At 33.5% G+C, this 13362-nt stretch overlaps 1 protein-coding gene across 1 annotated transcript; it reads left to right on the plus strand.

Annotated features, from left to right (window-relative positions):
• The first annotated feature begins 5164 nt into the window (after positions 1-5164).
• LOC107026275 (putative inactive methylesterase 20) lies at positions 5165-5620 on the plus strand. Its single transcript, XM_015227186.1, has one exon. The coding sequence runs from the start codon at positions 5165-5167 to the stop codon at positions 5618-5620; it is 456 nt and encodes a 151-aa protein (XP_015082672.1).
• The last annotated feature ends 7742 nt before the right edge of the window (positions 5621-13362 follow it).

The following is a 13362-nucleotide window of genomic DNA, read 5'->3' on the forward strand; positions in this document are numbered from 1 at the left end:
ATCATGTCATCCAAGATCAAAAGAAACAAAATGAAGTACAACATTAATGGATTCAACTCATTTAGAGGTCAAAAGGCAACTAACCATGTTGCCTCATTAAGCCTCCCTTTCTCCACTGCAAACATTAATATTAGCTCTCACAACCCAAAGGTGGAGCTTTGGCCTAATGCGCGTTGCTCTTCGGATTTTTAAATCATACATTAATTAGAGTAAATAAAATGCTCAAAAATCGTCAACAAATTGATATCCCAAATACATCACAAAGATACATGTCCAAACATATTTGTCTATTCCCCTTCAGTACTCATCACAATTTGGCTACAAGCTTAGAATAATCGACAATTAAGTAGTTCTAATACTTATGTTTCCATATTGTCAGGATCAAATAACTTTGTGCTAGTACATACGGGATGTCATGGAGCCTGGTCCTCGTACAAGATTGTAGAATTGATGACATCTTCAGGCCATATTGACTCGGGTGCTTCAGGGAACAACCCAAAACAGGCCCTGGAAATTCCGAGTTTTTTTTATTACTTGAATCCGCTAATGGAGTTCATGGAAGCATTCTAAATTTCTAAATATTACACGACTCATTAATTAATGTTTTACAACTCCACTTCTACTTTCACCGTCGATCACATTTGAATCAACATGTGATATTATTTCCTTAAGAAGTTCATCTTCATCTATAATTCACCATGCAAGATAATATTGCAAATACTTGATTTTTTATTTTTCAAAATATTTATTCATAAAATCTTTACAAATAAAACACAATTAAAAATATACATATAAAAATATTTTAAAAAATTAATAGTCCACGGGGTGACCTCTGAGGCTTGCGGATTGGGCCTACGAGGCCAAAGAGCCAAATGGAGCGGGCTAAAAAGCCTCGTTCGTAAATGATCGAAAAATATTAAGCCCAACCCCACTTATTTCAAGGATTGGGTTGGGCCGGCCTCGCGGGTCAAGTCCATTTTGACGGCTCTAACTATAGTAGAATCATACTTCCACAACATTCAGTTATTTCAATTTGAATAAATTGACTTAGATCCATAAATAAACTTGAATCGAAGCACCGATAACATTTCACTCTAGTGAAATATATATCATAAAATCTATTATTTGAGCTAAATCTATATCCATATAAAATTTATAATAGACAAAATCCAATTGGGCATTTTTTGGTTTGAATTGGAATATGAGAATGTTAATATTGTTTATATATATATGGTGTATTAATGTGTACAACATAAATAGTATTGGGAAAATGAAACTAGGCCCTAAGCTTAGGTGTTCAGATAGTCACAATTAAAGTTGGGGTGTTTAACTATTAGTCGAGCTAAATTTTAAGTATTTATCTATATATTTTTCTATAGTATAAATTTAAACAACATATACATTTTGTATATATTCTATAAAATATTTTATCATTACGTATAAATTAAAATTGTTGGAGATTTTATGAAAAACATGAAAATCTCATTGCTTGAAACATATTAAGAACAGTATCTTAAAAAATATTTCACGATTAAAAAAAATGTATCCCAGTGAAATTAAACGACTAACTGCATATGAATCAGGAACAAGAGGCGATTATTTGATGGTAGGTACATACGAAATTGTTGAAAAAAAACTTTTCCCAAATTTTCTTTTTCAAGTCTACAGTGATAATCCTATTAATTATAAAAACAAAATGTGTCACACGTGTTGAGTCCATCTCATTTTTTGATCAACGTTAGCTATTCAATTACTACAAGCAATTGTTAAAAAGAAATAGTAATTAGAGTTGAACATAAAAGATTTGATGGTTAGCAAATTGGTAAAATTTACAATCATTTTTAACTTTGCTATATTTACTTATGTCATTAGTGACATAGACATGGTTTTATCCTTCTATAAATAGAGCATTCTTGCTCATTTGTAGAACATACTAAGTTAGATAGAAAATCCATTTTGAGAGCAAAGTGAGTATTCCATAGACTATACAAGAAAAATAATCTGTGAAGAAAAATAGAGTGTGAGCGATATTTTAGTAAGATGAAAATCAAAAGAGCGTTGTTCCTTGTGAGTGTGTAGTAGTCACTTTGAGTATTGTATTTGTGACTACACGTCGTAAAATTCCTTACTATAGTGATATGAGTTGCTCCTCTTGGCCCGTGATTTTTCCCTTATTTTGAAGGATTTTCACGTAAAATTCTTGATGTCATTATTTTCCCATTTTATATCCATTACTTTTACCATATATTTTTATGTTTGTCCGCATTTTTCCAACAATACGTACATTTCAATAAAGAAAGCAATTAAAATGATAAGAACACAAACTAATGTATGTGGTCGATAATTTTGACCAATTAGTTCAATGTTTTTCAAAAATAACGAACAGGTAGGGTTAATGAGCATGAGTTAAAAAATTTCCTTTAAATTTATATGTGTTGACAATGAAATTAATTTAATTTAATTTAATTAGTATTAAAATAATTTGAATAAGTTATTCCTTATATTTTTTTCAGTGCTACTTTTTTTATCAATATTATTAGGAGTTTATTTTATTAAATATCACTTAATCAATTTAATTTATTTATTTTGATAAGTAATTAGTAAGTTTTATTATAAAGTATTAAAATAAGTAAAATAATTAATTATAGAGGGGGCTGGTAAACATAATAAAATAAGTAAAAAATTAATAATTATTTTTTTTAAGAAATTAATATAATCCGTTAGTTAGTTTATTAGAAAATATTAAAGTAAGTAAAATGAGAGATTGTCATTTGATAATAATAATAAGTAATTAGTAAGTTTTATTATTTTATTAGAAAGTATTAAAGTAAGTAAAATAATTAATTGCGGGGGGGGAGGAAGGGGGGGCGGGAAACATAATAAAATAAGTAAAAAATATATTTCACCCCTATAACCTTAACCCCCCTCTCGCACCTCACCCAGGCCACCCCATAAAAAAAAAATTGCTTTTGAAAAATATTTTAATATGCGGATCCCTAAATAAACCTCCCTCCCTCCAATCAATTCTTTTTTTTAAGACAAAAATATTTTTTAAAAAAAATTCTTAGGTCAAATCGCAGGGTTGGAATTTTGCGACAATCATCAGGATCTTCTTCTAGTTTGGTTGTCAGTTTGGATCCTAGATTAATTATAGAAATTAATTTTTTTATCAGAAATTATTTTCTTAAAGAATATCTTTTAATCTAAAATCAAAAATAAAAATATTTCTCATACCCCAACTAAAAATTAAAAAAAAATAAAAAATATTTTCTAAAAAACATCCTACAAAAATACACCCTAGATATCAATTCCAAAGACCAAGAGTGTTTGATCACATCTTTGAAGCGCAGCAGTGAGTCAGATGGTAAGGGTAATGGAGCTGTTCACGTGGATGACTTATTACAAAATTCTTTTTATTATTAATAGAGCTGTCAATATGGGCTAACTCACCTCATCCGGGCTAACCCATACAGGCTTTGATATTTTACGGGTCAGGCCGGGCTAGTCTATTTTTGGCGTGGGCCAGAAAATGATCGACTCAACCCACAAGTACGTGGGCTACAGGCTTGACGGGCCAGTCCACTTTTTTTAAAAATTTATATTTTTTATAATTATTAAATTAAATTTTAAATTATAATTTAAAATATTATCATAAATATCGACAAAACAATATTACATGATGTTAATGTTAGTACTTGTTAATCAAATCAAAATAAAATTATTTTTATAATATTTATTATGGATAATTTCAGAGACCTCCATGTTTCGCTCTATAACACTCACCTCCCCTTTGATTTACGATATTACGTCTACCTCCCTTATTTTCATTTACTTGTAACCATTCTTTAAACCTATTTAAAATAAATATAAATTAATATAGATTTGACAATTTTACTCTTTTTTATATAAATTTCTTCTTATTAATAAATATTATATAAAAAATAACTCATTTGACAAATACTTTAAAAATTAATTAACACAAAGACTTGTTTTTTAAATCCAACAAAGATCAAAGTCTTCAACTAAGCTGACCCACATTTTCACTAAATATTAACTCTTTATCTCTATTTCACCTTTACCAATTCATGTAAATTTTTTTCCCACAATAACCCATCATTTTCCGACAACAATTTCTTCAAATAGAAGACAAAATTGAACTTCCCAAGAAAGAAATTCGATAAGAACGATAAGATTTTGTTCTAGTTACACATTTACACAAGCGAAGAAGAAACATGATCCAACGAATAAAGATAAATAATTGAAAATTAGATCTAAACATTCATATATAAGGGTGAATTTGTCAAATCTAAATTAATTTATATTTATTTAAATAGGTTTAAAGAATGGTTACAAGAAAATGAAAATAAGGGAGGTAGACGTAATATTGTAAACCACAGGGAAGGTGAGTGTTATAGAGCGAAACCTGGAGGGAGGTCTCTGAAATTATCTCTATTTATTAAGATTTTTTTTCAAGTAAAAGTATAAATATATAAATAAAAATATTAACCTAATTATTTTGAATTTGGACTCTCTTTAATTTTAAAATTTAATATTATATTATATTTTTTAATTAATTATTATTGGCCCACGGGCCGGCCCTACCTATATTTCTCAAGCCCATCAAATCAACAGGCTTATTCAGGCCGGGCTAAAAAACCTTTTTTTTAAATGAGCTCCAAAAATTTTAGCCCAACCCTAATAAATCTCGGGTTAGGCCAGGCCGACCCAACGGGCCTAGCCCATATTGACGGCTCTAGTTATTAAGTAAAAGAAAGGACAAACTGTAAATTCTTCTTTATCTAAATTTGTCTAAAGGACATGCCCTGTTTTAGATTCATTTAGATGGTATAAAAATTAGTTACATCTATTTATTTATTTATTTAAAATATTTGATATGATTTAAAATAAATATCGAATAACTTGAAAAAATGTTTAAAATGAAAAGTAGGTCTTTTCTTATTTTTTAAAAGTTAGGTAATTCAAACTAGCTTTTGCAACTTGATTAGCTATGATAAAATGCCTCATTATATTATCCAAGATTAGAGAACTCTACAATCCATCACAATTAGGTAAACTCTTCTTTCATTTCCAAAATTTTGTGTTATAAACTTGTAACTTCTATTTATTTTATTGTATAGGTTGGTGGTGAAGCAACAATGACAATATGTTCAGCAGCAATATTAAGTCCATCAGCCATTTTAGGCACAGGAAGAGAGTTATTCTACAAAGAAGCAAAGTGAAGAACAACTTTAATGGATTGAACTTATTTGGAGTTCAAAAGACAAATAACAATGTTGCATCATTAAGCCTCATCACTACTATGTGCTCATTGAAAACCCCATCACAAGCCAAAGGTGAAAAAAGCTTGTCACAACCCAAAGATAAGAAGCACTTTGTGCTGCTTCATACTGGATGTCATGGACCCTGGTGTTGGTATAAAATTGTAGAATTGATGAAATCTTCAGGGCATAATGTTACAGCTCTTGACTTGGATGGTTCAGGATCCAACGCGAAACAGGCCATTGAAACCACAAGTTTTTCTGATTATTTAAGTCCGCTAATGAAGTTCATGGCTTCACTTCCTGCTGATGAAAAAATAGTTCTTGTTGGTCATAGCTGATAGAATATTATTATTATTAATGATGTCAATCAATAATTAGAGTCTTGTACAATATATATAGTTGTAGACTATAAGTAATTACATAATAACCCCAACATAACTAAGTAATTATATTTTCTATCTAACATCCCCCCTCAAGCTGAGTCTTGGCGGAAGCAAGAGGAAGCTTGGAGAGAAGATACTGAAAACGCTGAGATGGTAACGGTTTTGTGAGAAAATCCGCTAGCTGGTCCTCGGTGGAAACATACTCAGCTGTCATGGCTCCATCAATGACCTGTTCGCGCACAAAATGACAGTCCTTGCCCACATGCTTCATGCGCTTGTGGAAGACAGGATTCTTGGTCAGACAAATCGCAGATTTGTTGTCACAATACAAGCTTGGCGACGGTGTTGAAACATGAAGGTCAGCTAGAAGGTAGGTGAGCCACATGACTTCCGAGGCTGCAGCCGATAGAGCTCGATATTCAGCCTCCGTGGAGGATTTTGATACCCGTCCCTGTTTTTGTGTGTTCCAGGAGATCAAATTTGGTCCAAAGAAGATGAGATAACCGGTGGTTGAGCGGCTGTCGGACGGATCATTTGCCCAGTCAGAGTCGGAGTAGCCGCGAAGACGAAGGTCTCCTCTGAAAAAGGTAATGCCACACGAAATTGTTCCTTTGACATACCGAAGAATGCGTTTGAGAGTGTGAAAGTCTTGTTCCGTCGGACTGTGCATTTTCTGAGCCACATAGTTGACTGCGAACTGTATATCTGGACGGGTTACAGTTAAATATTGCAGGCCGCCGACCAAGCTGCGAAACAAACGTGGGTTGTGGAACGGCACGTCTGCACCGTTAGTCGACTGGCTGGGGCTGATTGGTGTAGGTGCGGTGGTGCATGAGTCCACTCCTGCTCGATGGATTAGTTCCCCTGCATATTTGGTCTGATGTAAGAGAAGCTGATCACTGGTGCGGTCAACTTCCAACCCAAGAAAATATTTGAGAGGGCCAAGATCCTTCATCTGAAATTCATGATGCATACAGTTTATAAAATCATGAATGAGGGTAGGAGAGGAACCAGTGACAACAATATCATCAACATAGAGGAGTAGTATGAGAATTCCTGTGGCTGAATGTTTGACAAAAAGACTTGTGTCATTAGTAGTGGTAGTGAAGCCCTGTGCCGCAAGAAAGGATGAGAGACGTAGGTACCATGCACGTGGAGCTTGTTTTAAGCCATAGAGAGATTTTACCAACTTACAGACATGAGTAGGGTGCCGTTGATCAATATATCCAGGAGGTTGTTGCATGTAGATTTCCTCCTCTAGTTCACCATGTAAAAAGGCGTTAGAAACGTCCAGTTGATGGAGTTGCCACTGATGATGCATAGCTAGAGACAGGACAAGGCGGATTGTCTGTTGTTTAACCACCGGACTGAATGTTTCTGAGTAGTCCAGCCCATAAGCTTGATCATATCCCTTTGCAACCAGGCGAGCTTTGTATCTAGCCACAGTGCCATCAGAGTTGCGTTTTATGCGATAAATCCACTTACAGCCAATGGGAAAACGGTTCAAAGGGGGAGGAACTAACACCCAAGTATTTTGTCTCTGTAACGCCTCAAACTCAGCATCCATAGCAGTGCACCAATGTTTATTTTGAGCAGCCTGTTTGTATGTTGTGGGCTCAGTGAGTGGCTGGGTATCATATGGAATGGTAGAGGAGTATGTTTTTGGTTTGAAGATGCCACTCTTGGCACGGGTAGTCATGGGATGATGAGGAGCCGGGATTGGGGCGGGTGCTGGTTCTGGTACAGCTGTACGACTGGTTGGTGACGCCGGCTGTGGGCTGGTTGGTGGAAACGACTGCGGCGTCGACGGGAACGATATTGGTGTAATGTGTGGGTGTGGTGTGGGCGTTGTTGACTGAATGGAAGTGGCAGGGGTTGAGGGCTGTGCGAGTGTGATGGCTGGCAGCATTGGTGAGGACGGAGGCGTGTGAGCATGGCTTGATTCTGCAGAGGGCTGTGTAGGAAAAAGAGGAAGAACACCAAAGTAGGATGGTGAAGACGGGGACTGCTGAGATAAGGACTTGTGGTAGGGAAACTCAGTTTCATGGAACTTAACATGACGGGTCACATATATACGCTGGGTGGTGGGTTCAAAACATCGATAACCTTTGGTAAGGGGTTCATAGCCAACAAAGACGCAGGGCTTCGATCGAGGTTGTAACTTATGATTTACCTCATGACGCAAATGGGGATAGGCAAGACACCCGAAAACACGGAGAATGGAGTAATCTGGAGCAATGTTGTATAATTTTTCATGTGGCGAGATATGACCAAGAGATTTCTTTGGAAGACGATTAATCAAAAAATTTGCTGTGGCAAGCGCCTCAACCCAGAAAGTTACAGGTAAGCGAGCTGTGTGAAGAAGAGTAATGACAGTTTCGATGAGGTGACGATGCTTGCGCTCCGCCACCCCGTTCTGTTCAGGGGTATAAGGACACGTTTTTTGGTGGAGGATGCCAAGGCGCTGGAGAAAATGTGCAAACTGATTGTTTACATATTCACGGCCATTGTCAGTTCGGAACAATTTTATGGTAGTGCCAAACTGATTCTGAACCATGAACTGAAAACTTTTAAAAGCTCCAAACGCCTCAGATTTTTGTTTTAAGGGATATAACCAGCAAAATTTGGTAAAGTCATCAACAAAGCTAATGTAATAACGAAAACCACCAAAAGATGGGACCGCCGTAGGGCCCCAAACATCAGAATGGATAAGTTGAAAAGGAAATAGTGCTGCATTATATGATAAAGAAAATGGTAGTTTGTGTGACTTGGATACAGAACATGACTCACAGGACGTTACATTGGACACTTTATTGAAACCAAAAAGAGAAAGTAAATGTTTATTGACTTCGACAGAAGGATGCCCCAAGCGACGATGCCAATCTTGAGGAGTGAGAATGGCAGAGCAAGCTGTTGGAGACGACTCGATAGACGCAGACACTTGATAGTTGGAAGGTAGCATGTAAAGCCCTTGCTCACATTGGCCTCTGTACCTCACTCGGTGGGTGGTGTTGTCCAGAATCTGAAATTCATTGGAGTTAAAGAGTAGGGTACAATTATTATCTTTGGTGAAACGATAAACGGATAGAAGATGAGATTTAAGAGATGGTACATGAAGAAGGTTACCAAGGTGAAAAATGCCAGAGGAGGTAGGTATTTTACCTGAGCCCACATGAGCAATAGGGAGAGGGTGGCCACCTGCACTAGTTACACTGTCATTGCCAGAGTATGGAGTATAAGAGTATAGACGAGACAGATCCGGTGTTACATGGGCATTAGCACCTGTGTCTAAGAACCAATTACCATTTGATTCAGCAGAGTTTGCAGCATAGAACGCTTGAGGTGACGATGTAGACGGTCCAGAATAAGTGTTATCAAACCTATGCCAGCAGTCCCACGCAGCATGATTATATTTGCCACAAATTTGGCAGATGATGGAGCTGCGAGGAGGTCCACTGCCGCGACCAGCAGACCCCCCACGACCGCCGGAGTAGCCACCTCGCTGTTGAGGGCTGTCGACAGCCCCCCCGCGACCACCTGCAGAGCTGCCGCGACCAGGAGTTCCGCCTCTGCCGCGATGAAAGCCTCGTCCACGACCGCCTCTGTGGCCGGCTGACTGCCAAGATTGAGCATAGAGGGCGGTGTGTGGTTCAGCTAGTCCACCGGCTTCCCTAACCTTTAATTTTTGTTCCATCTGTACATTCAATTCTTCGGTAAGTAACCAAGATGACACTTCAGCAAACGTTACATGTGCAATATTCGTCCTGATATTTTGTTTAATAGACGCATATTCGGACGACAGACCACGAAGAACACATAAGATCACATCTTGATCTGGAATTCCAGATTTGGCACGATTCAGAGCAGCGACAATTGTAACAACAGAGTCAAGATACTTTTGCATAGAGTCACTACCTTTCTGAATACCATGAAGTTGTTCCTTTAATTGAAATATATGAGTGCGCGATAGTGAATTATACCGAAGTTGAAGATGATTCCAAATGGCTGCGGCGGAAGTGAGTCCATGGAGATGATTTTGAACCGACGGGCTGATAATTGCTAGAAGACACGCCCGTAATTGGGCATCAATAACGGACCATTTTTCATGGTCCGGGTTGATTGTGACAGCGGTGGCTGCCGCTGCTGCCGCCTCTCCATCGGATGTGATGGTGATTGTGGCGGGTGGAACATCCATGGTTCCATCAACATACGCCATGAGTCGATGAGCGGAAAGATTTGCAGACGCGGTAGTGAACCAAGATGGAAAATTTGAATCATTTAATTTTTCCGGAGTAAGAGAATGGAGATTTTTTATAAAAAGTTTCAACCCCGTGGGGAGATCATCTAGTGGATCTGTGGTCTTCACCATGGTGAGATAGTCGTTGAAGAAGAAGACGACTAAGGGGCGGCGGCGGCTAGGGTTTGGAAGAAATAAACCCTTGCTCTGATACCATGATAGAATATTATTATTATTAATGATGTCAATCAATAATTAGAGTCTTGTACAATATATATAGTTGTAGACTATAAGTAATTACATAATAACCCCAACATAACTAAGTAATTATATTTTCTATCTAACAATAGCTTTGCTGGACTCGGCATCTCTAAAGCCATGGAAAATTTTCCAGAAAAGATTTCAGTTGCTGTTTTTATCGCTGCTTTGATGCCTGGTCCATCTTTCAATGAAACTGTCGTCTACAATAAGGTAGTACTCTCACTTTTCTTTTTGCTTTTTCAATTTTGAATTTTTACTTATCATTTTCAACGAATCAAAAAAAAATTATTTTTATTAATTATATTCTCAATTTTGAATTTTTACTTATCATTCTCAACGAATCAAAAAGAAATTATTTTTATTAATTATATTCTCAATTTATTTAGAAAATCATGTTCTGGTAAAAGGTAAACCTCATAAATGAATAAATTGATCGTCAAATTCCATCGATTAATAAGTTAAAATGATAAAGTCACTATATTAGTGTAGTAACAATTTATTATAGGCATAATATATAAATATGACGCTTAACTTGGCTTCATAGGTCACATCATCAAATTAACTTAAATCATATAGGAAATTTTTTAAATAAATTAAAACTTATAATCGAAGAATTTATCTATTTCAGAATCTAAATTTAAAAATAATATAGATTTTACTTGTATCTCAGAAAAGCATTTTCCCTCTTTTTACTTCATTATTCATGGCTAAAGCATTTAATTTTTCTTCTTTTGAAAAAAAAAATAAGCTTCAAGAAATAGTCACAAGGATCCTAGATCAAATTAAGCAAAAAATGAAAAAGAATAAAAAATTAGTTTTTTTTTTAAAAAAATTATCTTGAACATCCTGGCTAGGTACAAATTAAAGGATGAAGATATATATATATATATATATANNNTATATATATATATAAATTAATTAAGAAGACTCAATAATCAGATTAGGCAAAACATAAACTAAAACTAATGCCAACATGTGTTTAAACTTAAAATCTCATATTAGGCAAAGATTAATCATGTTTGGTCAGCCAGCTAATTCAATCAATGAGAATCTTCTATATATTAAATTTAGTTGGGTGTTCACATGTTGGTTAGATCAGTTATTGGGTAAATTCAAAACTAAATCGATTTAATCGGTTTTAAAATTATTAAAATTAAATCAAATCAATTAATGTATATTTTTTGATTTCGATTTGGTTTGAGTCGGTTATTAATCATACACAAAAATAAAAGAAATAATTCATTCAAAAGGTGAAAAAAGTCACAATAATTCATTCAAAACAAAAATAAATATTTAAAATAATTGACATTACTGAATTTTCGATCACTGAATTTACATGAATAAAGCTTTAAAATTCACTATTTTGACCTATAAGGAAGAAACAATAATATTTTCAGCTCCATAAAGAATTGTCATAAACACTCATATAAATGAAAATCAATAAGATAAATGTTAGACATCTTTGCTTTCAACAAGTCAATTGTAAAGAAATTTTAATAAAAATATATATAAGATCTTTATAATTATTTATAAAAATAATATATTAAGCATGTATATTAAAAAATATATATGTATATAATTTATCGATCCGATTTGATTATTTTTTTCGATCTTTTCGAATAAAATTATAACCAAATAAAATACTATTAATCTTTAAAAATCTAAAATCAAATCAAACCTAAATAATTTTTGATTTATTTTATCAATTTAATTCAATTTTTCAATTTGAATTGATTTTTAGCCAAATTATAAACCCCCCTAATCCAATAATGTCAGTGAAAAATATGCACTTTAGTTTCAATGATTAGATCTAGTGGTATTTTTTTATAGGGAATCTGAATAGACATACGATAAATTACTAAAATTCTAATAAATATCAAATGTTGAACCTATAATGCATATGGTGTTTCATTGTTCTAAACCACATGCTAATTTAACAATCAATTTCATTATTCAATGTATAGACGACCTAACGTTGATGAGTAAACGGCTAAGTTTTATAATTAAAATAATTAACATGATGCCTTTTATTATTTTTTTTCTTTCTAATACTACGTACATTGGTTTAATTTTTATAATAATAATAGAAAAGTTGAGAAGAGTCCTTAACAGTTAACACTCCTATGTTATTTGAGAGAGAAATATATATAATTAAAAAAAACGATTGTTCTATAATCTACAAATCATGAACATATCATATATTCTGTCATAAATTTTTATAAGATTACTTGCTTATGTTGTAAATAAATTGAAATTCTTAATTTGAAAATATTTTATTACTTAATAAAGACAATTAATAAAATGATAGAATCAATTTCTTTTTAATCTTGTTATCGTCTTTTGTTCAATCCGATCTGATAAAATGATGAAATTTTTATACATTCAAATCGGGTGATACAATAAAATAAAAATATAACAAGGATTTTATCTCCAAAATAGTTAATTTTACTTCATTAAATCACATAATAATAGAAATTGCATTGACTTGATATAAACATTCGAGTGTAAATTTTCTCCGAAAAAAATTCCAAATTTCGGTGCTTCAGCGTATCTTTGATGTGCTTTTAAGTGCAATTTAAATGTATTTTTTTTTGGGTAGATCAAATAAATGTACCATATTAAAAAATTATTTACCATTTATGTTAGTATAATTTTTTTAACTAAATATAACAATTTTTAAGAATTAAAAAATTGTACAGTTAATCTTCCTTCGTTCTTTCTCTGCCTATTTTCTTTTACTCCTTTTTTTTTCTTTCTGTGTCAAATCTCTCTTCCTCCTCTCTTTTTTTTGTTCTTTTTTCTTTTGAAATTTTCATTTAAATAATTATTTTAAAATTAGTTTTTCCCATATTTCACTATTTTTATTTAAAAACACGACAAGAAAAGAAATAGAAAAAACAAAAAATTGTACAATATGATGTTCTCAAATAGGAGTTTTAAAATTATAGAAACAAGAGTTTATCATCGGTGGTCATTATAAAGATTCAATTTTACGAATTTGAGTTTGGATAGATTGTTCCTGCAAATAAGTGAAATGTCGATTGTAGTTTATATACCAAGGTTTGGTTAAGTTTATAATTGATTTTGGTTAAGTTTATAACTTATTCATGAATAATACAAGTTTAGTTCAATCTATAGATTATTGTCTTGTCTTTCGTTAGTTATGTTTTTCATTTATTATTATTTTTCTCTTCTATCA

This window comes from Solanum pennellii, chromosome 1, assembly GCF_001406875.1.
Source record: "Solanum pennellii chromosome 1, SPENNV200".
In the NCBI taxonomy this organism is placed as follows: Eukaryota; Viridiplantae; Streptophyta; class Magnoliopsida; order Solanales; family Solanaceae; genus Solanum; species Solanum pennellii.